The 27,147-nt window shown below is 46.3% G+C and overlaps 1 protein-coding gene across 1 annotated transcript in view; it reads right to left on the bottom strand.

Moving 5' to 3' along the window:
- SEPTIN10 (septin 10) overlaps positions 1-27,147 on the bottom strand; it is a 671,502-nt gene that overhangs the window by 200,891 nt on the left and 443,464 nt on the right. The window contains exon 7 of the mRNA XM_069636860.1: positions 19,272-19,368. Coding sequence (XP_069492961.1) covers positions 19,272-19,368 — 97 coding nt within the window. The remainder of the gene's footprint in view (positions 1-19,271; positions 19,369-27,147) is intronic.

Here is a 27,147-nt window from a genome sequence, read left to right as displayed (position 1 = left end):
TAGTATTGACCTTGCCTTGTGTATCTAAAATAAATCTATCATTTATTATAACTTTCAGTGTGTAAGAGTTTCTTTGGGCTAACGTATTGACTGGGTTCATTGTACCTACCTACAGCTCACATCCTCCTCATAAGATACACCTGGCTGCTCTGCCATTCTACCAATTCTTTGGATAGTACAGACTTATACTACGAATTGGGGACCTTTATACCAAGGGATCATTGTATAGAGTCTTACCTCCAGGTGGACTTTAAGAAAACGTCCTTAGCAAAAACCAACGCAGTAATTCTGGTAAGTAAACCTTAGGCAAGATTGTATGCAGTACCCTTTGGGTGCACTACAATAACCTTGACCTCCTGGCAACTGGGACCCAACCTTTGGTATAAGTCTGAACTACACAGGTTGGTATTGTGGCTGAGCAGCCAGGCTTATCTCAAGAGGGGTCAATGTGAGCAATAATGTTGTGACATAGAGTTTCACAGTAGCAGTTATCCAAATAAACACTTATACTCAAGGTTTCTTGATAAAACAGTTATTAATTTATTTCACAGTCAATTGTATAAGTCTTCTTCAGAAGGGAGCAATATATATATAACACTTATAACACATTTCAAAACACACCCTGTTTCTCTAAATCAGATGATACCCATTGGGGATGGCACACAGACACTTCCTAAACCCTCAGGTGACTTAAATAGCTAGGACACTGTGGACATTGATTTATCACTGGTACATTTAGAGCAATACGAAGTTTGGTGTAAAAGATAGAACAGAGGAATAAAACAAAGGTTACCAAATAATTCACAAACAGGTAATTACTTTTAAGAACCTTCCAATGTAAAATAAGTTTAACCCTTTCCTGGGGGAAAAGATAAAGCACAGATTCAGAGGTAAAAAGAGTCTCTCAGGGAGCCAGGATAGCCAATGTTAATTGCACAATGTCAAGGGGGGATGAAGATCCTCTTTGCAGGTAGGTAAAATGTCTTGCACAATGTTTTTAGAAATGTTTGTAGGAAATAGAACACTTGAAGGGCCACAAGCTGTGAGGCTTGTGAGGGGCAAAGCTTTAGCAACTCTGCAAAGTAACCAAGACAGGTCTCAACTGAGAGCAAGCCAGGCTACGCAACAAGAGGTAAGTTCTCTTAGACTTTACAGTACCTCTGGTTAGAAGAAATGGTTCTAGCTGGCTTCTGTTCCTATACAGCTCTGCAGATCCTGTTGTTCCTGAGCCTCGGTCGTGGGGACAAGAGGGAGGACGTCGGAGGACTCCTGCTCTGCAATGGAAGGTCAGCAGCAGCAATGGACAAACTTCAATTCAGCGGTTCTTCAGTGTTTCAGCTCCTCGCATCTGACAGCAAATAGCAACACTGCAGTTCTCGGATACCACTTCAGACTTTCCTTGCTTCTGGGGTCCAGCACTCTGTTGAGGTAGCTCAGGTTTGGTCAGTCCTGCATCAGGGGAGTCCGGAGGATCTTCCTAGCGCTTGGGTCGGACTTAAAAGCAACACAAACAATCTGGTGTTCCTCTCCCTGGCACTTCGGTTCCAACAGCAGCAGCAGTGGAAGTACAGCCAGCTCTGAGAGGATGTCCAGACGGGCTTCATTTGGAGTTGATTGGTCCCACCAGCTCAAAGGGAGAAGTCGTCCTTGCAGTGCTTCTCTAGTCGAGGCGAATTCAGAGCTTCAGCACAGCAGCAGGGCTTCACCAGGCAAACCAATGGTCCAGGTGTTGCAGCAGGCATTCTTCTTCGGATTCCTTCATCCAGTGGTTGACTCTGCCTTCCAAGCCAAAAACCCTCCCCTTTTATGCAGGTTTCTCCCATTCATTCCAGCCTACCTCTCAATCACACAGCAGGGTGGCTGTCCTTGCCTGACAGCCAGCCGTCCAATCACCTTTGGGTGCATTCCTTTAACCAAGGTGATTAAGCACAGTGAGTTTCGGGCACCTCCCTCACTTCCTGCCAGACACACTGGAGCCAGAGGCGGGCTTTACTTGTGAATCCCAGCAAAGACAAAACGAACAAAGGGACCAAACCTAGGTTGGCACGCAGAGTAAATCTCAAGAAGGACCTTTCCAACAAGAAATGGTGAAAAAAGAAAACTGGGGCCATTTTGACGATGCTGGGAACGCAGCCCGCCGTAAAAACAATGGTAGTAAAAAGTAAACTACTGCCACCAGCCATTAATTGTAGAAAGGGTAACATAAAAATGTTACATGAGAAGCTTGTAGAAAGGGTAACATAAAAATGTTACATGAGAAGCTTGTAGAAAGGGTAACATAAAAATGTTACATGAGAAGCTAGACAAACGGGATACTAAGTAACCCCCGCAGCACCTTATGGTAAGATAGTGTGTGCTGGGTCTAGAAAGTTACAAAATGTAAGTAAAGTCAATTTCACTTTACTGCTCTTGGAAACAGTAGTTTCACCAAGAGAAGGTATTTAAACCTTTGGGAAATCTAAGAGACTTCCCTGTGCCACTGCACTGAAGGTGCTGTTTGTCACAATGTAAAAGATGATGCCTATGGAGTTTGTCAGACTCCAAAGTTAAAAGAAACACAGAGTCTAAATCACAATAAAAAGACATGAGCGAGTGAGAAAAGGGCTCACTCTCTCCAGGTTAGAAATTAAAAGTCCTGAAGTCCAGCAAAAAGAGCTGGGGTCTCTAAGGTAGAAGGGAATTAACACATTTCTGAGAATTCTCCCTAACAGTAAACCACAGGGAAAAAAGACGTACAGAATGGCAGTCTACAATTCAAGGTAAGTAAAAACCAGTTTGTAGTAAACTTTGTAGAATATTCTGTTTCAGTAAGAAGCTGAAGGTACAAGACCAACATAAACAGGTAAGCACTTTACAATGCTTGTAATACTTTGTTTCAGGGAAAGAATATGAAACAATACCAATGCAAGGTAAGTTACTTAGAATGCTTTTACACAGTCCATTGCTTTAATAGTCAATCCCTATCTAGTTATGAAGTCTTTCCAAGTCAAGTTGGAGGGCAAAAAGGAAAACATGCATGGATGGACTCCCAAATGCAGGAACGACTCTAGGTAAGTGTTATCTCGAGTCCCACAGTACCTCAGCAGTGAAGAAGATGATGCAGGCGGATGCCCTCACGATGCACCAGCTGCAGACCTGGTCTCCTATTCCTTGGTCGTGGTGACGAAAGGAGGCACTCTGGAAGGGATTTCGCAGCTGCAGTCAAGTGGAAAGGCTCCTAGCACAGGATTCTTCATAGCTTCTCACAGCTCTGTGGCTTTGGCGCCCTTTTCAGGATACCAGATGAAGAGCGATTACTGCCCGTCGATTCGCTTTGCTTGCTAGATCCTGCTCTCTGTTGAGGGGACAGTGATGAGCAGACTCTTGCCTCTGGAGGACTGGAAGGAGTCCACCAAAGTTTCAGAGGTTTCCTTATTCGGAAGATAATGCACTGCAGGATGGTTGCAGGTCCCAAGGTATTGGAGGTTTGAAGCCCAGGAAGGTTGCAGCACGTCGATGGATGGCCCAAATTGAAGCTTTTCTTAGGAGTGATTACGCGCACCAGTTCAAAGGAGGAAGTCATCCTCTTTGGAGCTTCCCTATCGATTTGAAAACAGGGTGACGACAACAGCAGTATTTCAGCAGGCTTCTCTGGTCGCTGGAAGGTGCTGTCTTCTCTGGTTGTCTTCTTCTTTAGTTCTTCAGTTTCAGTCGTCGACTTGTCTTCAGCCTCAGAATACTCGCCTTTTATCCAGGAACCCAACCAATCAAGACCCATGCTACATTCAAACCCTCCCAGACGGAACTGGTTCCAGGCAGGCATACCAGAAGATAAAGAAGAGCAGAATTTCAGACTCTTCCCCTGCTTCCTGTCCTCACAGACACACTAGAGCTTCAGTGGGCTCGGGTTCCCTTCTCTCGACTGCTGCTGTGACATCCTTTCAAGAGTTCCTCCTTTTGTCACCACCACCAAGGAACAAATGACCGGGTTTGCCGCTGCTACATCGTGAACGGATCCAGCTCCATCATCTTCAACCCTCCTCAGGTACTGTGGGGCTCATGGTAATCCTTACCATGAGTCATCCTGTCGCTCCTTTGTGGCTGGAGTGCTGATTCCAGTGTTTGGGTGTTCGCCCATACATGTTCAACCAGGCCTAACGTTTGTGCGCGTTGAGGGATCCGTCACTGAGGTCCCTGAACCCTTTTTACCAACAAAAGCTTGATACTTAATTATAACTGAAGAATCCTCTGGAACTTTGCCTTTTCTACAAATGTGCTATACCTGCTTTCCCGCCAATCTGACTTTGAAGGACTCCTGTCTAGGTAGGGATGGACTAAAGCGTTAAGGCCTCTGAAAAGTATTATAAGTCTTGCAATGTACTAACCTGCTATTTTTGGTGTTGTTCATTATTTTATTCCTACAACAGAACATTTTGAGTTACTAGAACAGTGGTTTTACTTACCTTTGAACTGTGTTCATTAACCTTATAAGTCTTACCATATGGTTTACTCACCTGAAGTATTGCATTGGGCTTCTATTGCATTTATTAGTTTTGAAATATTACTTACTTATCTGAAAATGTGTATATATACAATAAATAACTATGTTGATATAGGTGTTTAAATGTTTTTTTGGGCCTATGTATATTCTAAGTTCTTTGTACTGTCATACAGCTCACATCTCCCTCATAAAATAAGTCTGGCTGCTCTGCCATACTACCAATACTACGGGCCTCATCACGAGTTGGGCTGTATTCCCGGCTGTAATACAGATGACTGTAATAGCCCTAACACCGACCAGTCCGGTGGTATTACCACCGGATCACGAGTTGGGCCTTAACGGTAAATCCCCATTCCTGATTGGGTCCATTGGATCCAATGGGGAATTTTCAGCGCTAATTATGCGGGCTAATACAGCCGGCTGTAATACAGCCGAAAACAGGGATTTTCACCTCCAGAAAAAAACTGGAGGTAAAACAGTCGATTTAGCGCCCAACTCGCGATAGGGCCAGCCCTTAAATGCGGCTGTAATACCGTTACCACCGCATTTAAGGGCTACAGCCAAACTCGTGATGAGGCCCTATGAGTGGTATAGGCCCATACTAGACATTGGAGCTCTGTATACCAAGGTGATAGTTTTATGAAGTCCTACCACAGGTGGACTTTAGAAAACTCCCTAACACTTGGTAGAGTGACCCACTACATGTAAAATTGGAAAGAGGGGCTGAGGGGAACTCAGATATGAAATCTCTGGTGTTGAACACCCAATACAAAGATAACTGCACCTTTGATCCTGAAGAGACTACCCTGGCAGCGTGGAGGGCTACAGTCAAGAACGAATGCGAAATGCCCGTACTATAAATGGCTACCACTTTGGAAGTTCCCAAACCTCTCCCCCTACCTGGGACGCTGCATTAAGTGTACACTGGGAAAAAACTAAGATACTACACACTTGGAGACCTGTGAGACGGGAACTTCTTAACATTACGCACTTGAAGGAAAGGGTTGAAGGGCACGCCCACAGAAATACTACAACTATACAGGCTAAGATCAGTGGCATCGAAGTGGCGCGAATGCTATCCTATAGAGTCAACAGAAAACAAACTATCGGTCTTTATATCTACCTTTATGTCTGTCAGAAAATACTGTCCTCCTTATATAAATTAATTATAGATACAACTCCAGTAAGAGGAATTTAGGTCAGGGAGAAATGGGCGGCAGAATTGGAAGTAGGGGGGCTTTAGAGAAAAATGTGTTTACTTACCTAGTCTGTATCAGTGAATGCTAGATTTAAATTGATTTAGTTTAAGATCCCGAATATGTTACATTACACACAATGTAAGCTGAAGAGAATGTATGCTGATCATGATGGCTGCTGCCCGCTTTGCGAGTATGATAACGTTTGCTTTGAAGCACGTTGTGTGTAGGCGCTATATGAATAAACTATCATATCATATCATATGTACACATGTAGTGGAGCTGTCCCAGGCTTCTGCATTTCAGGAATCAGGTTTACTCAATATTGTCAGAAGTAGTGGACAGACAGCTCACCCTTGAGTATACTATTCGGGACGGGGTCCAGCAAAAATGCAATCGTTCTTTCCTAAACATGGGGTGTACAACGGCTAAAAGATGCATTCTCAAGAAATGGAAGGCTCAGAATGCGTGGGAATGGTTGAAAGAATTGACATGGGTTAACGACTGAAGAAACATATATAATTAAGCAACCTATTACGTCAAGCCCAAGGGACACATGGGGTGGATTCCGGACCTTTCTGGCCAGAGACCTGCCCACTGCATAAGCGCATTATATTACGATTAACGATTAACAGTTTACTGCATTTGTTGCACTTATTCTCTGTCTGCCAAGTGTAAATAAAGTTTGTTTTTTTAAAGTGTTGGAAGAGTTGGATCCTGATTTCCTTGCTTTTTTTAAGGAGATCAATTTGGGTGCTTTCACTGAGGTTAAGGCATGAAGCATGATTCACTTTATTGCAACGCAAGGTGTGATGTTCATCGTGTGATTTAAAAAAAAAAGAAAAAGAAACTGGAAAGTTGTTTGGGAACTCGTGCAGCGGTTAGTACATCATGCTCGTGGTACAGGGGTGTCACGGTATTCGTTTTATGACGGTACAATAAACTTCTTGCCAAATCACGGTATATCATGGTTATCGCGGTATAGCAAGTGGAGTTAACTAATCCTAACAAATATTTTCTAAAAGGTCATAAATTGTCAGATTTATCATCACAAACAAAACCATGCACCCAGGGCCAGAATTGGGCTTTTCAACATACTTTCCACTGAAATGCCACCCCTTGCTTGCACCAAACACAAACGCACGTGTGGAGAGGAGGGGGAGGTGTGGCCCTGCTGCGACTGGCAAAGCAAGCTGAATAGCTTTTCTTAAGTGGTCATTTAGGCTTTTAGCTCCCCCAATAGCTACTGGAGAAGATGAACATGTTGCCAAATTGATAATCTGCATGCCACAGATCAATGGAGTCTGATGGTAGTATACGCTTGTGCGCATACACACACACACGCACTCTCTCTTTACGTTACAGCCTTTAGTTTACTTCTGGGCCAAAAGGTGTTCAGTAATCACGGACATGTTACCCTTTGGTATGGCAGCAGGGAATACCCACAGAGATGATTAAATTTCGCAGTGTGACTTATTATATGTAAATTCAATGATAGAACCAGGGAAATCCGCCATTGTCATATGTTTAGAAAACATTATCCATTATAAATATATAAACCCCAAAGCCGCCAACCCAAAGTCCCGGGAGGATAGCTCAGCGGCAACGTGCGTGCCTTGGAAGCAAGACGACACGAAGCAACACAGGTTCGATCCCTGGGTCCGCGATTAGAAACCTCTGGGTGTTTAAGCATGTTATAAATACGCAACTAAGACAAAAACAATTACGCAACAAAATAAACAAAACCAATTTCTTTAACAGCGCCTCGATGCCCTGGGGCTGTGTGAGCGCTTTAAAAAAAAAAATGTAAATAAAAAAAAGTAAACCCCTTTCCTTCTTGGCACTGTATTTATTCTTCCTATTGCTAACATGTTGATTTTGTGTCAGGCACGTGTGGTTTATGGAATGGCATTAAAAACTGCTCAAACTGAAACTACTTGGCAGACGGCACATCCAACAGTGCAAGACCAAGACTGCGCAGAACTTGCTTACTGCAGCCTTTCCAAATCAGATTGAAAAGCACACTTAACGGTATGAACGGTATACCGGTATAAACAATGTGACGGTTATTATTGTTCAATTAAGTGGTTCACGGTATCTTTAACGGTATACCGTAATACCGTTACATCCCTATCGTGGTATAATAAGAGTTATTTTGTTGAGTTTCATAATTTTATATAATGTATATATTTTGTGCCATAGGGTTATTTTATCAAATGCATGTCTTAATGCCATTGAGTTGATTTAGTGCTTTGCACTTAAGTAGTTCATCTGAACCCATTTTATGTATGTTATGGTTAACTTTCAGAGAATTCTGTACTTATCAGAAGTGGTTATCAAATGTATAGTCAATTGGAAGAATGATTTAATAAGTGAGTAGTTTTTGTCAAATGGCAGAGGTTAGCAAATGATTGCAAGTATATACTGCATGAAGTAAGCATATGAGTGTTGCTATGAGTTAGGGCCTCATTACAAGTGTGCCGGTCCGGAACAAATGCCAGTAATTCCTGCTCCAGCATTTTTTTGGGATCGGCACATTTCAAGTTTGCTGGTGGGGGCCACGGATCTTCGGGCAGGCCTGACCTGCCCGTAGATCAGGTGCCTACCTGCAAAGAAATGCCTCAATCACCGGCACCGGTAACTGTGATTCAGACAATCCCAGCCCATGGAGTCCTGTAGGAGTCCATGGGAATGGGAAATTACCGTCTCTCAGTAATACAGGGATATCAGGCGACGGAGACAGTAAGGACAGTTTGCTGCTATCCCGCCGATAATACCAGCTTGATACGAAAATCTCTTAATGAGGGCCTAGCGTCCCAGAATTTATACGCTGCATGTTTGGGTGACAGGCGAGCCATGCTGTAATGCCTGAGGGAGGTAACAGCATTAGTTATGGGGAGTTATTCTATGATGCGCGGGCTGATTGGAACTTACTGCATTGTGCATGGGCGGATTGATGTGTCATGATACGAGGGTCAAAGGAGGCCTAGTGCATTGTGCATATTAATTTGCCGTTGAAGCAAATGCCATAGGCGTATTGATGTGACATGATGCGAGGGCCGAAGGTGGCTTGGTGCATTGTGCATTTTATGTTTGTGTTAAAATGGTTGCCATAGTGTGCGTGAATATGGCTGGATCGAGGGCCAAAAGTGGCTTAGTTCATTGTGGTGTTATTTTAGTACGTACTGCAAGCTATTGGTGTTAAGGGATATTGTAACTGGCATAGATTTACTGAGCGTAGACCGGGTGACATTGCAGGATTAGTGACTTGGTGGTTCTTTTTCTGTGGTGAAAAGTTAGTATTGGGTTAGTGACCTGTGGGTTCTTTCTTATGACAGTGTGAGTGGAGTAGTGAGGAGTAGTGTCCTTTGGGTTCTCTAGGGCTGTTGCTGTACTTCTGTTCATTGGTGTTATTGGCTATTCTGGCTGTGTGCCTATCTCAGTTGTGTTAGGGAGAATTCTCATTTCTGAGGTAATTCCCTCAGAGACCTCCAGCTCTTTTTCTGGACTTTAGGACTTTTAATTATTATCCTGGAGTGAGTGAGACCTTGTTCTCACTCTTATGTATTTTGATCTGATTTGGACTTTGTGTTTCCTTTACTTGTGGAGTCTGACAAACTCCATAAGCATCTACTTTTTGTATGGAGACACATCCCACCTTCAGTGCAGTGTCACAGAGCAGTCCTTTGGATTTCTCATAACGTTTAAATACCTTCTCTTGGGTGAACTACTGTTCCCAAGAGTAGAAAAGTGAAATTGACTTTACTTACCAGTTTTTCCTATGTAGGTCCAGTACAGGCCATCTTTCGTGTAAGTGTGAGCGGGTTATTTAGTAGCCCCTTTTCCTACTTACTCATGTACACATTTTTATGTTACCCTCACTACTTTAAATGGCTGGCGGTAGTGGTTTAATTTTCCTACCACTGTGCGTTTCTACAGCAGGGTGAACCCTCAGCTGCAGTAGTGCACCCATGGGTACCAATTTTGTCAAAATGTTCCCGGTCTTCTTTTTTCACCATTTCTTGCTTGTGAGGTCTTTCTTGGGTTTTACTCTGCGTGCCAAACCAGGTTTAACCCTTTTGTTCATTTTGCCTTTGGCGGGCTTCAGTATTGAAACCCGCTTCTGGCTCCAGTGTGTCTGGCAGGGCAGGAAGCGAGGGAGGTGCCCGAAACTCCCTGTCCTTAGTCTCCTTAGTTACCTGAATGCACCCAGTGCTGATTGGCTGGCTGGCTGTCCTTTGACAGCTAGACTGTACATGAATGGGAGAAACCTGCATAAAAGGCGAGGTTTCTTGGACTGAAGGCAGAGTTGACCACTGGACGAAACATCCAATGGAGGAATCTGGAAGAGAAGCTTGCTGCACCCTCCTGGACTGTTGAACTGCCCGTTGAAGCCCTGCTGCTGTGCTGAAGTTCCAACTCTGAATCGACTAGAGAAGCCCCGAAGGGACGACTTCTTCCCTTGGGTTGGTAGGACAAACTAACCCCAAGATTAACTTTGCTGGAGGACCGTCCCCAACTGGCTGTACTTCCTTGCTGCTGCTGGAACTAAATACCAGGGGTTGAGAAATCCGTAGACGAGTGCATCGTATTGAAGCCGGACCAGAGCTCCAGGAAGATCCTGAGGAGCCTCCCAAAACAGGACGACCCAAGCCTGAGTCACCTCACCAGAGTGCTGGACTCCAGAAGCAAGGGAAGACCATCAAGTGTCCAATAGCCGCAGTGGTGCTATTTGCCAGTAGCTGAAACCGCAAAGTGCCGCTTGAACGGAAAATATCCTGTAGCCGCCGGCGACCTTCGAACTGCAATGCAGGAGTCCTCCAGACGTCCTCCTTCTTGTCCCCATGACTGAGGCCCAGGAACCCAGGATCTGCAAGACAGCAACCAGAACAGAAGCCAGCTGGATCCTCTTCTTCAAACCTAAGGTACTGTGCCGACTAATGGGTACTTACTGCTTTTGTCTGTAGCATGCATTATCTCATTTGAGACTTGCAGTAGCTGCTTTTTGCAGAGTTGATCTCAGCTATGACTTTCATAAGCCTAACAGCTTGTGCCTCCAACAGTGATTTTCTACAACTCTCTAACTTTGTGCAACACTTTTGTGCTATCTAAAAAAGTGCCTCATCTCCATAGACAGTGTTCAAATTGACTTTGGCTGTCCTGGCTCCCTGCAGACTCTTCTGACCCATTGACTTTGATTCTAACTGTGCCTCATAGGTGGTGCATAAATGTACCTTCTATTGCTGGGAAAGATCTAATGTAGATTTCACTGGGAGATTGAAAAGTGCTCACATGCTCTGAGAATCTGTTAACCTTTTTCCTTACTTAACCTTTTCCTTTTCCACAATCTCAGAATTTGTTAAGTATAAAAAGTGATATATAAATGCCAATAATGTCCTAGAAACTGAAGTCACCACAGGGTGTAGGAAGTGTATTGACTGCATCTCTAATGAGTATCTACTTGCTTATTCTAAATCTGAGAAGGTGTTATGAAGTGTATTTTGGTTGTTGCATATTGTCCTTTCTAAAGAATGCTTATTTAAACTGACTGTTAAATAAATAAATAATTATTTGACTAGAAAACGTTGAGTGTGAGTGTTATTTGGATACTTGTATATGTGGATTTCGATTTTCCCAGACTACAGGCACTCCATGATTCCTGGGGGTCAGTAACAGCCGTACGTGTTCAAGCAGGGATCATTCTGCTATTGTAGTTAGAGTGGACTGTCTGGGTGTTAGGAAACTGGACATTGTCTGGCATACTTTAATGGTGTTTATGTGTTAGGTGAGTATGTTGTCTGTGGATTGTATTTTGTGTTATGTGTGGGGGTGGTGTAGTGTTTCACTGTTATACTAGGCAGGGTTCATACGTTTGTGATGTGATTAGGTATGGTTCAGGTATAGTTCATACTTGTCATGCAGTGATATGCCATTATTGTTAGACTTCGCTAATTGTCTAGAGTAATGTGGTTCTTAGTAATACCTTGCCGTCACAAACAACTTCTTTGTGTTTCGGTAGGAAAGGAGGTGTGTAGCGGCCAGCTGAGTGAGTGTGATGTGTACTGGCCAGCTGGGTGTGTGCGTGCTATGGAGTGGTGAGAGCGAGACCAACACCACCACTTCAATGTTGGAATGAAAAAGGATCTGTTACAGTTGGAGAGTGAGCATAAGCCTGGATGGCGGGTGCCAGCTGCTGGGAAGGACAATCTCTGCCTTTACCCTGCAAGGTACTCACTACAAGGGCAATAAAGCAGTACTTGAATACCTTATCTGGAGTTGCTTTGGTCCATCAAGTACACCGCTGCCCTGCTCACCTGCACCAAGCACCGACATAACAATCTGCACCATCCAAACTAGCAGTGGCTACCCAGACATCTGCCCAGCAACAGACATGTTGGCACCAGAGTGTATACTGGGAACAAACAGTCCCATCCCTCACATCCGGGCTCAAACACAAACTGTCTCTTTGTCCGGGAAAGCAGCAGCTTCCCATATTTGGCAATTCTGGACCTGAGAAGGCAGGAAGAAGGCCAAAGAACAATATGGACAGAGGACAGATAAAAACCTTGTGGCATGGCCGTCTTAGGGTGCTAGCCACCTTTAGTAGACATTTGCAGTAAATGCAAAAGTGCACAAGTAAAAAGTATAAGACACGGTAGTAAAATATCTGCTGCCACCAGCCCATCCTGGCAAATTGTAAATGTAACCAAAAAAGCCACTACAGAAAAAGTTATAAGGATACAAAGTATCCTAACCACACTTCATTCTAGGGTGTTGTGTGAAACTGTAACAATGCAAGACATTCACTAAGAGACATGGGGCCTCATTACAACAGACCACCACATTCTGCTACATTCCGAGTTTGCCTGCCAGAGCCGCTGCGCCTGACAGGTCTGACCCTGCCGGTCGGAGTGGGCGCAGTGGGTAGACTGATCACAGAAGCACCAGCACCCTTAGGAACGGTGGCAGTGCTTCCATGAACCCATTCCCTTGGAGTCCTATGCAACTCCAAGGGAATGGGTAACAACATTTACCAGCACCTAGCTTGCTAGTCTGACGGGACTTGTAATGTCCCGGTGGCACCAGCAAGCTAGGTGCCAGTAAATGTCACGAGTCCGGCGGCAAACTCGTAATGAGGCCCATGGTCTCCCTGTACTGATAGTCCTATAGACTGATCAGTTCCTCATAAGAATGAGAAAAAAGACAAGGGAAGAAAAGCAGAAGGCTTTTTCTACCTCCAAAAAGTCAGGTCAGCAGTCAAAACAGGACAAAAAGAAAGAGTGTCCCATAGAAATGTATTCGAGAAAAGCAGCAAAAAGCAAATCCTCTCCCTGCCTCCCGCCCACTGGTCTAGGTTTCTTGATTGTACTGAAGAGCTTTTGGCTCTGCCCCCAACCCTCTTTCTCCTTTGTCTCTGGGGAATTTTGTGTTTCAGCCTCTCTCCCCTTTCTTGGATTCTTGCTCCAGTCTTATCTTCTGACACCCTGGACCTCTGTTTGGAACTGAACTGCTCCATTACAGTCTGTGGCCCTCATTACGACCCTGGCGGTAAGTATGCTACATTACCGCCATGGCGTAATCATCGTTTACGCCATGGACCGATGGCGTAAAGAGCGCCATATTCCGACCCATCGCGCACGAGCATTACGCCATGGCGGTAATGTAAACTACGCCATGGCGTAAACAGCCCTTACCGGCATCGAACGCCGCGCTTGGTGACCTACCGCCACCCATCATTGCGCCGACCGTAATCAGCGGGCCCCGTAATCAGCGGGCACCGTAATTAGCGGGCACCGCAAATAAGCGGAACCGGAAGTAGCGTCATCGCGACGGAACGGGAAAGAGCACAGCGGCCATCTTTAAAAACACAATCCATTGCCATCCTACCCAACCACACTACATTCGACCCTGAAACCCTGTGAATCCCATTACCCACCCATTTCCACACCTAACCATGCCAAAAGTTGTTAAAAAAGCCTGCGACAGGCAGCGGCAGGACCGCTTCAGTCGCGAAGAACTAACTATGCTGGCAGACACGCTGCAGGAGAAGGCAGACATCGTCTTCTCATCAGAGATGACGAGACCAGCCATAGCCTGGAAATAAGCAGTATGGGAACTCGTGGCACAACGCGTCAGTGCCGTAGGTAGCACCCCATGCACCGCCAGACAGTGCCGCAAAAGGTGGGATGACCTCCGGCTCCGAGTAAGGGGCATACTGTCAGCAAACCGCAACCTGGGACTGGCAACTGGTGGTGGAGCAGACTCCCCACTGAAGATGCAGCCATGGGAGGAGACATGTGCCTCATTGATCGGCATAGAGTGCATTGAGGGCGTCGGCGGAATGGAGAGAGGAGCCCCGACATCAGGAGACACAGGTAGGTGCCCCCAATTCAGCCTTGCAAAACACCCTGAATCACACTTACATGGGAATCACAATGTCGCCCCATATGGCAAACGCAACACATCAGCAGAAGACCCACACCCTGCACACATGCAGCATGTACACTCTACAGCAGGCACACACATTCCTGCATGCTCAACCCACCCAAAAGGGAGACAACCTGTATGTCACGGCCTACAAAGTCCACCATCTATCCATCTAAACCATGGCACTCATCACAATGCCTGCTCAATGTCAGCTGAACCATCAATAACACTTTCCCTCCTCTGCTCCACCACAGGCTCACACTCGGACACCGGCAGGGACGAGAGTGGCACCAACCCAGCCAAGAAGACCAGGACAGAGGGAAGAGGCCACCAACCATCCACCTCTGCTGGACCCATGGCCAACCCACAGCAGGCCAAAATTCCTGTTGCCGAACAGCCCAGGGCAGCAATTCCCCCCGAGGAAAGGGACATGATGGCACCCAAGGCAGACCCACAACCACTGCTGCCCACTGAGGGGATCGTGTCTGCGGGGAGCAGTACAGTCGGGGAGACTGCGGCCATCGCAGCCTGTTCTGACAGCGATGTGGCAAATGGGGATGATGACATGGAAGGTCCCCCCAACACCCAACTTACCTCCCCACACCTGTCCCCATGTAGCCTGCATGGACAGGACACACAGGGGCAATCCCTTGGAGGTTCATGGCCAGCCACTCCAAGCCCAGTGGGAGTAGTGGAAGAGGGGAGTAGCCCTATTGGGCCTGCAATTGCAACCTCCATTGTGCCTGATTTCAGCCAGGTGCTGGACCAAATATCAGCGAGGCAAGAACAACTGGCGTCAATCCTAACGCAGCATGTTGCTGATTGTGGAGGTGCCAGTTCAGGCATGGAGAGGTGTGCTGACAGCATCAAGGCAGCCATCCAATCAGCAAGCACGAACATATGCACAGAACTAGCCGCAGTGCGGAATATGATTAGTGAACTGATACGGACAATCATGGACACACGGAGTACCGAGCAGGCCGGTACCTCCTCAGCTGCAAGTTCGGCCCCATCCAGCCCCGTCCGCAGGTCATCCAGGACCCGGAAGAGTACAGGCAGGGGGGCCCCAGCTTCCGGGACAGGGGGCTGGTAATAGTGCCCGCCCAGTGGACCACTGAAACATTACCCACTTCACCACGGGCACTGGCACTCCTTTGCAGGGATTTCTGGGGGGAGAGGGGATTGGGTGTGTTGGGGTGTTCAGGGGGGAGGGGGGATTGGGTGTGTTGGGGTGTTCAGGGGGGAGGGGGGATTGGGCGTGTTGGGGTGTACAGGGGGAGGGGGGATTGGGTGTGTTGGGGTGTTCAGGGGGGAGGGGGGATTGGGTGTGTCATAACTTTTCAGAAGCACAATACACTTTTTCGTTTATCACAAACCAAATATGTGGACATTGCTCATTGTGTATGTGTGCTTTATTGTTGTACAGTCTACAGTGTGTATATACCAGACACACACAGTGCCCCAAGTGCCGTCCACATGTTACACGCACACGCTGTGTGTGCTAGAAGTATTGGTCAATGAGATTCTGACGCATTTCACGCCCCTCCTGTGCATCGCTGCCTCCTTGAGGTGCTGCCCCATCCCCACCCTCATCATCCTCATCATCAGGTGGTTGCAGTTCTGCGTCAGGGGGCAGAGGCACGTTACGTCTGACGCACATATTGTGTAGCATGACACATGCCATGACGATCTTCGCAACATTCTCATGGCGGTACAGGAGTGCCCCGCCAGACCTGCTGAGGCAGCGGAAACGTGCCTTCAGTAGGCCAAAGGCCTGCTCTATCACCACACGGGTACGTGCATGGGCACGGTTGAAGTCCTCCTCATGCTGGTTCTGTGGGTTCCGGACTGGTGTAAGGAGCCACCTCTTCAGGGGATAGCCTGCATCACCTGTAAATGGGCAACAATGTATGTGTCAGGAATGAGATTGCTTTCTGAACATGACGCGCCACCATGACTTGCATTCAACTGTTACTTTGCACCAAATTTAGTTGTGCTAATGGATCCACACTATGTAACCGGTATATGTTCATGGCTCTCATGTACTGTTTTGCATGCCAAGACACAATGCAGGGGTGACAATTGCCTTGTGAGTGCCCATCCACTGTGTCCATTCAGGCAGTTACTTTATGTGACCTGGCACGTGTCCTGTGAGGTCAAAGCTCACATGATTGCAACATTGCTGTCTGGCTCATTATGACCCCACGGAACAATACTGGTGTCAATGGGGGGAGTTTATGGGTCTTGCTGTCTGTGTAGTGGTGCATTGATGTTCCTATCCGACATGTGCCTCCTTTGTGCGCAGTTATGGGGGACAGGCCTTTCTGTTGATGGTGTTTGGTGACGTGCATGTAGGTGCGTTCCTTTGGAGTCTATGTGGTCACATTTCGTACAATGCACTTGCAGATGGTTGTGTCATGGTTGGGGTACACTTTCATTCACATGTTAGGGCTGATTAGATCAGGCATCATGTATACAGTTGTCAGATGACGTGAGTGCTGCCTCAGGGTATGATCTGGCTACTGCTAGTCGCAGCCATGTGACGTATGCATCATCCCCCCCCCCCTTTCTGCCAGGTGAAATATGCATTGCTACGTCGATCACCTACACACTTTGCATTTCCATGCTCATGACATTAGACTCACCGAGTAGGCAGGATCTTGGGCCTGCATGTCGCTCCATGTAGCGTGGTATTGTGGAGTTCCGAAGGACCATTGAATCATGGGTTGATCCGGGGAATCGGGCACAACAATGTGTGAAGATCCTGTTGGAGTCGCAGACCATTTGCACGTTGATTGAGTGAAATAGTTTACGGTTGCGGTATGGTACCTCCATGGCATGTGGGACCACCAATTCAACATGGGTGCAGTCGATGGCACCAATGCAACCAGGTATGCCAGCTAGTGCATGGAAACCCACTTTGGTGTTGGCAATCTCCTGGGCAGACTGTGGCAATGAGATGTGGTCGTCTGTGTGCTTGAGGAGGGCATCAAGCACTTGGATCAGTGTACGTGAGAATAATGGTTGGGATATGCCATGCAAGTGGCCTACTGTGTGCTGGTAGGTGCCTGTGGCCAGGAAGTGGAGCACGGACACGACCTTCAGTAGGGGCGGGATGGCGGTGGGTGTTTCTATCATGCTGACAATGTCGTTGTGTATCATGTGCACAATGTTGGTGATGGTGTCCCGGTCCAGTCTGTACAGGGTGTGGATCTGCTCTGCGGTGAGGTTGAATGGACTGGCTCTGATGCGTGGGATTGGGGGCTGCCTGCGTGGTGCCACTGGCTCTGCTGGTGGGGCTTGCTGGCCCTACCTTGCCCTCCTTCTCCTCCTGCGTCTCCTCTGTGCAGCCTGTTGTTGTTGTTGTTGCAGTTGTAGCACTCGCATTGCTATCAGGTCCTCCAGCCCCAACATTGCTAGTCCTATTGGTATCATTGTGGAGTGTGACTGGGGCTGGTAGGGGTGGGGTGTGCTCTTTTTGCACTGGGAGAGTCTGTATTGCCTCCACCTGTGCTGATTCTGTGCACCTGTGGCAGCTGGGAACACTGCACATGGCCATTTACGGTTGGTTCGCGATGGCGGAATTAGCGCCATGGCGGTAAGGTACTTAACGGCCTTGGTGATGGCGTTAGGGGCATGTCCGCTTGGTTTGTGATCTGCGGAGCTTTGCACCATGCCGGTATTTACGGCATGGTAGGTCGCGCGCGCGCGACCTTGGTGCTGTTAGCGGCACCGTAAACTATGATGTCGCTAATTGCACTTTCGCGGGTCATAATCGGACCTAGCGGAAAACGATGCCGGTATTCATTTACCGGCATCGTTTTCCGCTTACCGCCTGGGTAGTAATGAGGGTCTTAAGACCGAGTAAAGCGTGGGGGGAATCTATTCTGCTTATACTGCAATGTTCCTCTTGTTCATGTTTGTTTTCAATTTTATTTTGCAGGACAGGGTTCGATACCATACCCTGGTTCTTTCCTCCCTACCTTTTGCTAGATTGCCCACTTTTGTGTTTTTCTCAGTTTGTTCAACCTCTGAGATTTGCGATAGAAGACCTTTCTTAGTTGGTAAGAAGGCCTCTCACCCATTTCTGAAAGGTCAGAGGTACGGAGGAAAACCTGCCGGTACCTCGGGAGGTTCATACTATGTGATGGTACTTCACAGCACACCACAGAATTGGCAACATTCTTGAAAAAATGTACTCTTGTAAACGGATATGTGCACTACACAGGCACAGCCATGTTGCAAGGACGTTTCCCAGGAAGCCCATCACTGGTGAAGGCATCATCAGACTTAACAGACAGATGTGTAGAACTAACAGCCTTGTACTGTGGGCTACAGCAGTTTCTAGTGTGACAAATCCCAGGGTATTGTCACTGCTTCCATGGGGGAGGCTCTTTTCCATAAGGCCAGGGAGGTGGGGTTGCTACCCGAAAGTCGCTCTGATGGTGGTACTCAGTGGGTACATCTCATGGGGAGGGAGATCCTTCATGGAACTTGTGATGATGGCCATGGGAGAATGCAGTATTCACTAGAATCTTTTATGTCTCCAGTCCCCTTATCCCCCACTCAGGCCACTCTGGTCCCCCACACCTCTATATGTTATAGTCAAGTAGTCTTGTTGACAATACTGGGACAAGGAAGAGGGAGACTTACCCAAACTTAATACCTAATACCAATGAGACGAAGAAGAGGGAACAAAGAGGCAAAGGCCCACCCTGGAACCAATACATGCAGTACAGTCATCATGAGGGAGTCCCAATCATGAAAAGGAAAGAAGGACTCATAGGTCTGACGAGCCAGCCCTGGAGGAGCAAGGAATGAGATGCTTGTTCCGTGGAGATGACTCGAAGGTTAGAAACCGAGGCACAGACAGTTGTGATGGTACAAGAGGTCCCAGCGAGGTGATGGAAATAGGTTTAGAGACAGGATCATGGACATTTAATTTACAGACCTCCTAACTGGGTCCTTAGTATTTTTAGTTGAGGTATGGCAACTCCTCATAGGAAGTAGGGCGGGATAGGCTTTTCTTTTTCCTTTATTATTGTAAATAAAAGTCTATACCAACCAATATGCCACCTGTGTCAGACTCATACTTCTGCATCCTTATACTAGAAAAGTGCGCTTTTCATATGATTTCAAATACAACAATTTTACACTATGTAATTTACCTTGTACAATGCCCCAAGGGTACTGGCGAGCTTTCATCATTTTGTTGCCAACCTTTATCTCATCCATGCTTCCCACAACAGCAAATGGTAGTTGCCCCTAAAAATCAATGATATTGTTATCAATGAAATATCATGCACATAAAATAAAGCATAAAGCTTGACTTGCTGCAGATTGGGAGAAAGGCATGAAAGAGAGGACCAGAGCAGACATAATAAAAAGACATCTACATTTATAAATATTTTTAGAAATGGCTTTCTAAAACTCACATTTTCCTGTTGCCATCCAATCTGGTCTGGCACAGACATGCCCATGAGGGGTATGCAAGGTGATTGTACATGGACTATGATTGGAAAAGTCCCACATGAGTGGGACAACTTGCCAGTGGCCACCCATGTTTATCAGGCAGTTAAAGGGCATTTTACTCCAGCCACCAATACCTTTGAGCATGAAATGAAAGTATAGAGGTGTCAAAGAGCTTGAATGATCCACTTTAGTAAATGTATAGGGGTGTTTAGGCAAATACACTGACTGCATGCCTACCTAATGCAGTAACTTACATTCACTAACATGAACTAAGCTTCCTGGTGGCTAATACTGGAGGAGGCACATCAGAGGAGGCTACTAAGCAGGATGAGGATTTGGAGGACTCCAGCTTCACCCGTGAATACCGCCAAAGACAAAACGAACAAAGGGATCAAACCTGGTTTGGCCCGCAGAGTAAATCTCAAGAAGGACCTTTCCAACAAGAAATGGTGAAAAAAGAAGCCTGGGGCCACTTTGACAAAATGGGACCATGGGTGCCTTACTACAGCTGCGAATGCAGCCTGCGGTAAAAACACACAATGATAGTAAAAAGTAAACCACTGCCACCAGCCATTAATTTTAGAAAGGGTAACATAAAAATGTTACATGAGAAACTAGACAAAGGTGATACTAAGTAACCCCTCCAGCACCCTATGGTAAGATAGTGTGTGCTGGGTCTAGCAAGTTACTAAATGTAAGTGAAGTCAATTTCACTTCACTGCTCTTGGAAACAGTAGTTTCACCAAGAGAATGTATTTAAACCTTTAGGAAATCTAAGAGACTTCCCCGTGCCACTCCACTGAAGGTGCTGTGTGTCACAATGCAAAGATGATGCCTATGGAGTTTGTCAGACTCCAAAGTCAAAAGAAACACAGAGTACAAATCACAGAAAAATAAAAGAGGGTGGGAAAAAGGTCTCGCTCTCTCCAGGTTAGAAATTAAAAATCCTAAGGTCCAGCAAAAGAGCTGGGGGTCTCTAAGGTAGAAGGGAATTAGCACATTGCTGAGAATTCTCCCTAACAGGGAGGATTCATGCACAGGAGAGACAGTACGAGCATGTACGGCGAGGCTTGGGCCCGCGTCTCAAGGGCAGCAATGTTGGTCGCATGCATATCAATGGCCTGCACGGGCACAACACAGTCTGCATTCAGTGGTAGCTTGGTAGCTTATGTTCTACAAAAAAAAAAAGAATGTATCTCAAAATATGTCCTTACTATATTCTATGTTCAAGAGGAATGTGTTCGTATTTATATTTGCCTCACCCAGTCTCATTGGTATTTCACCATGTTCAGTTGACTAAAATGAAAAAAATACAATTAACCAATTTAATGTCAAGCCTTTATACTCAATTCCTAGCGAGTCCAATTATTCAAACCATAAATATCATGGTAGAACACTGATGCCAACACTTACCCGACTACAGGTCGGTATACGTTTGCACTCAACTGAATTTCCCCAGCGTATCGTGTATCACATAGGCTGTGCATCTAAGGGAGCAGAAGAACAAGCAACCTACCCATGGTAACGTCCTTTTGACTGGATGATCCTCCCACGTATTCCTCATCTTTGATATTCAAGTCTGCTTGCAGCTTGCTTCAGAATTTATTTTTCATAGGGTCGAGCGTCGTTGAGTCTTGGACCTCAATGGCCTCTGTAGCGTCCCTCATGATGTCGACGCCGATATATGAAGCACGCGCACTGACCGTTACCTCAGTTCTTAGTTGTTTCCCTCCTTTAACTTGCATGCTGTGTCATAGGAGGAAACAATCTTGACGTTGCGAGAAAGCAAGGTGTAAGACACGAAAATTCTAGACAGGCAAGAGGGGATGTATGGGGGGCGAGGAGGAATATGTGGGAGGAACATCCAGTCGAAAGAACATTACTACGGGTAAGTAACTTGTTCTTCGAATGGATTAAGTCCTCCCACGTATTCCTCATTTTTGAGAAGACACCCAAAGCAGTTTGAGCTAGGCGGTGGCTGCCAAGCATTGTCTTATTTGTTAATATTATGGCGGACAGCCTTGCCAAATTTGGCTTCCTCTCTTGAAAAATAATCTACACAGTAAAATGTTCTGAAAGTGTGAAGGCACGACCAGGTTGCCGCTCTACAAATGTCTTGCACCGTCACACCTCTTTCCAGAGCTGTAGAAGCAGCCACCCCTCTTGTGGAATGCGTCCTCAAACCTATGGGCGAACCTTTGCCTGTTAAAGAGTAACACTCTGTTATGCATTATTACAATCCATCTAGAGATTGTTTGTTTTGTGACTGCCATGCCAAATCTTTCGCCAGCATAACCGATGAAAAGCTGATCATCTTGCCGAATACTTGCAGTCCTTGTAATGTAGTAGCTTAGAGCCCTTTTCGGGTTCAGATGATGTAGTCTTTCCTCCTCTTTAGATGGATGAGGAGGATGTTAAAAAGATGGCAGTACAATACGTTGTGCTAAATGAAACTCCGACACAACTTTCAGAAGGAAAGATGACCTATTAAAATTACTTTATCCTTGGAAAAGGGCATAAAAGGTTGTTCTGACGATAAGGCCTGTAGCTCACTTACCCTACGGGCAGACGCAATAGCTTGTAGACAGGCTGTTTTCATAGTGAGCATCCCCAGAGGACACACATGTAAGGGCTCAAATGGAGCTCCAATAAGACTTCTTAATACAAGATCTCCATGATGGAACGATGAGTTGACGGAAACAAATTGATTAAGCCCTTCAGAAACCATACCGCAATCAGCACTTTGAAGTATGACCCTGCATCTAGAGATCTTTTAAAGATTGATAGTGCCACTAAGTAGCCCTTGTCTGTGGCCACTTGCACTGCAGAATGGGTCAGGTGGAGCAATAAAGACAGATACATTGGGAAATTTCCACGTGAAAGGATCTAGTTTATTTTCCCCTGGACCAGCTACGAAACATATTCGAATGGCAGTGGTACAGGGATTTAGTTGCTGGTCTCCTTGCTGAAAGCAACACTTCCATTACGTCTTCTGGAAGGTCCCAATCCTTATATCTTGCCCTTTCAGACACCAAGCGTGAAGAATGAGAGTCCTGATCTCTGGCTGAAGAATGTGATCTCCCTCTTGCGGGAGTAGGTCCTCTATTTGGGGAAGATGAATTGGAGGGCAGATGGCCATTTCTAGAAGGTCTGGATACCATGTTTTCCTGGCCCAATCCGTAGCAATCAGGATTATTGTTTTCCCAACCTTCCTCATCCTCCTGATGACATGTAATGGAAACTCCCAGTCCACCATGAACGTGTCCCCTAGAGATCCTCTTTGGGGAAATTCCCTGGAGCAGAAAAGTCGCACTTCCGGTTGACACTGGTCGCAAAAAGATCTACTTGAGGGGTTCCCCAACGGGCAAAGATTTCCACAAGAACTTCCTGAGCTAGTTCCCACTTGTGGGAGATCATGCTCTGCCTGCTCAGAGCGTCCGCCGCTGTGTTCTTTTCTCCGGCTAGATGAACAGCCAGAAGAGTTATTCCTTCCTTCAGTGCCCAGAACCAGAGCTGCATTGCCTCTCTCCACAGGGGCAGTGACCTTATACCCCCTCTCCTGTTGAGGTAGTGCATGGCCATTGTGTTGTCCGTTATTATCAGGGCACTCTTCCCCCATATTGAGGGCAGGAAGGCCATCAGCGCTAGTCTGATTACTCTCAGCTCCAAAAGGTTGATATAGAGCCTGGACTCCAACTGTGACCAGTGTCCGCTTATTGAAAGATCTCTCATGCACGCTCCCCATCCAGTGAGGGGGGCGTCTGTTACAACAGTCGTCTCGGGCCATGGTTGCCAAAAGGGTTCTCCTCTCATCACATTCTCTCAGCTTGCCCACCACAGGAGATCCTGTGCGACCTTTGTCAGGACCTGGAGAAGGTCTGTGATTCTTCTGGAGAATTGAGACCACTGGAATTTGAGAGCCCATTGAAGGGCTCTCATTCTCAGACAGGTTTCTGGCACCAGAAAAATGCAGGATGCCATGAGGAAGTCGTAGGCAGGAAGACGTTGGGCACTCTGGAATTTTTTGACCATATCCAAGAGATTTTGAGCCCTTAACTCGGGTGGTGAAGCTTTTCCCGAAGCTGAAACCAGGACTGCTGCAATGAATTGAAGCTTCTGTGAAGGTGTCAAGTGGGACATCTTGAAGTTTATGGAGAAGCCCAGCTTGTGGAGGAAGTGACAGGTGCGACTGCGATGATTCAGAGACTGCTTTGGAGAAACAGCCCTAATCAACCAGTCATCTAGGTGGGGTAGATATTAATCCCTTTCCTCCTTAGTCTTGCTGCCGCCACTGTCATAACCTTGATGAAGACCATTGGGGCTGAGATGAGCCCAAATGGCTAAACCCAAAACTGATAATGAGAACCGCCAACTGTGAACCTCAGGTACTTTCTATGCTTCTGATGTATTGGCACATGAAAGTAAGCATCCTGAAGGTCCAATGACACCAGCCAATCGTGGAGTCGAAGGGCCTAAAGGATCTGCAAAAGAGTTACCATCTTGAACTTGTCCTTTGTTCAAGCATCTCAAGTCCAAGATGCATCGCACTCCTCCGTCCTTCTTGGGTATCAGGAAGTAGGGATAGATATGTTTCACCCGTCGGACGACAAACCCCCCAGAACCACCCTATGGCCAACGAGACATTATTGAATTGAACCTACAGCCAAACACCCAACGTTAACACTTGCTGAACTATTAGACCTGGTACTCTTCCGCCGGCTCATCACCTGGAGAACTTTTACTTTTGTGGCAAGAAGACTAGTTGTTTAATCAGTTTGTTTACTGTTCGATTTTGTTTCCCTTATTGAAATTGAGCATGCTAATTGATTACTGCACAAATGTAGATAAAGAAAATGCCAATAAAATACTTTAAAAATTAAATCAGGAAGTAGGGAAGAGTACCAACCCTGGTTTCTCTCTGCTGCAGGTGCCAATTCTATCGCACCTTTCTCTGACACCTTTCTTTGGCCCCTTTGTGAGAATTTACATCTTCCTCTAGAGACGGAGGATACAAATGAAAAGGACGTCCTCTCCATCCTTGATTTGAAGGTTGGGATTGTCTGATTAGCGCCCCTTATGATTTTGCTGCAGTTCGAGACGCTTGCAGTTTTTCCAGGCTTCTGTCAGGCTTCTCACCAAACAAGGAAGTCCCATCAAATGGCATGTCAAGCAAACATGCCTGGACATCTGCAGAAAATCCATATTTTCTTAACCAAGACATGCGCCTAAGCACTGTACTGGCAGCCATGGACCTGCTTATGAAATCCACTGTATCCAGGCTGGACTGTAAAGACTGCCTAATGGCATATTTTCCATGTGTTAGGCCTAAGAAACCGTCTCTTTCTTCTCACTCCAGAATGTGTTCTGCTGCAAGAGCAGCTACACCCCAAAGGGTTTTAGTGTACTTTGCTAAGGCACTGGTAGTATTAGCTGATTTTAATGCCATGCTCCCTGCACTAAATACTCTTTACTCAATTCTTCCATCTTCCTTATCTGCTAGAGCGGAAGTGTAAGCTGCAGCATTTGAAGAAACTATTGCTGTTTGAATTGAACAACCAGACTCGGTGGTGTGGGGTGCCCGTTAAAAAAAGGAGGGTCCACAGTAGCAGTTCTGTATTTCTTTGTTAACAATTTGTTAACCGGTGGAACAGAATCTGGGTTTAGCCAGTTTTCCATAACCCTTACTTTTAAAAGAATGGTTCGGTCAGAAATATATTTGGCCAAAAAGATGGCCAATAATAAAAAAAATTCTAAAAAATATTTTTTTAAAGTACCTATGTAAAGTATTGAACAAATGAAGCTCAAACTTTACAATGGGAAGCACTAGGAGGCATCCATTTTGTGAAATGGAGGCCGCCTGTGCTTGCCTTTGCGGCACTAATGAAGCAAAAGCCAGCTAGCTGTAGTAAACAAAAGCTACCACTGGGGGGCTTTTGCTTCATTTGTGCCGGACTCGGAGGATGGAGACCAGAGACTGCAGGTAGGAAAGCTGCAGCTGCATCTCGGTAAGTGCTAATTTAAAATAAGCACTAGCTGCAGGTTTTTTTCTATGTTTTCCAGGCTGGAGGAGCCCAGAAAATGTTGAAATAAAACTGCAGCTTTTAAAACGTTGTATTTATGTTTGCGGTAGCTTCAGCATGGAGCCTCCTGGGCTCCAAGCTGAAGCTACCGCAAACATAGATACAACGTTGTTGTGTTTAAAAACGGGGGGAGCCTGCGAGCCCCAAAGTGAAAGCCAAGGCAGGCAGAAACACAACGCAGGTGTTTTGAAATGCTGCAGTGTTTCTGCCTGCAGCAGCTTTTGCGTGGAGTCCTCTGGGCTCCCCCAACCCTGAGTGAGTCCAGGAGACTCCAAGCGAAGACGTGATGGAGGTGTTGCTTTCGGCCAGACGGCCTGCAACCAAGTCCCTGTACCGTTGCCGTTGGAGAAACTTCTGTGACTGGTGCAGGGTTAAGAATGTGGATCCTTTTTCATGTGAAATTCCTGTGGTTCTGTCTTTTTTGCTTTCTTTAGCCCACAAGGGCCTGGAAGTGTGTACCATTAAAGGTTACCTGGCGGCGCTGTCGATATTTAAGCGCTCGTCGGAGGAGTGTTATTATTTCAAAATTCCTTTAATTTCTCAGTTTCTAAAAGGGCTCACTAATGTGTTTCCGCCATCACCTTTCCAGGTGCCTGGTTGGGATCTCAACCGTGTTCTTACATTCCTAATGGGTGCTCCAGTTGAGCCTTTACATTCTTGTCCTGTGAGACTGTTAACCCTTAAAACTGTATTTTTAGTTGCGGTCACTTCCACTCGCAGAGTGAGTGAGTTGCAGGCAATTTCAGTTAAGCCACCCTTCACTATGTTTCATAAAGACAGGGTTGTCCTTAGAGTTCGTCCTTCCTTTCTTCCAAAAGTTGTCTCCGAATTTCATTTAAGCCAGAAGGTCATTCTTCCGGCATTTTATCCTCCTCCGCATCCTGGTAAGGAAGAGGAGAGGCTCCATAGGTTGGATCCTAGGAGAGCTTTAAGTTTCTACATTTCACGCATGTCCCGGGTCAGAGTGGACGATCAGCTCTTTATAGGTTACGCTGGAAGGCGTTTGGGACAAGCTGTTACTAAGCAGACTTTGTCTAGATGGATTATCTTGTCAATTTCTGAATGTTACCGCTTGGCGGGTAAGGACCCTCCGGTTGGCTTACGGGCCCATTCTACTAGGGGTATGGCTGCCTCTACTGCCCTGCAGAGGGGCGTTCCTATTCGAAACATCTGTGAATCAGCCACTTGTGCTTTGGTCCATACTTTTGTATGACACTACTCCCTAGATTCCATCCATGGGCAGGATCTGGCCTTTGGCAAGGCGGTCCTTTACTCTGCAATTTGATTGGACATTCTAAATTTCTATATTCTAAATTCTTTTTCCCTCCTCCATACGTTGGTACTGCTTTAGGAGACTGTCATAGATATGGAATACGTCGGAGGACCCAATCCCCTTGAAGAACAAGTTACTCTCTTACCTGGTAACATTCTTTCGATGGGATGGTCCGACGACGTATTCCATATCGCTCCCTCCCTACCTGCCCCGCTACAG

The sequence above is a fragment of the Ambystoma mexicanum genome, chromosome 7p (genome assembly GCF_040938575.1).
Source record: "Ambystoma mexicanum isolate Mex_15411 chromosome 7p, UKY_AmexF1_1, whole genome shotgun sequence".
NCBI lineage: Eukaryota > Metazoa > Chordata > Amphibia > Caudata > Ambystomatidae > Ambystoma > Ambystoma mexicanum.
This window is presented reverse-complemented; position numbering and strand designations above follow the sequence as displayed.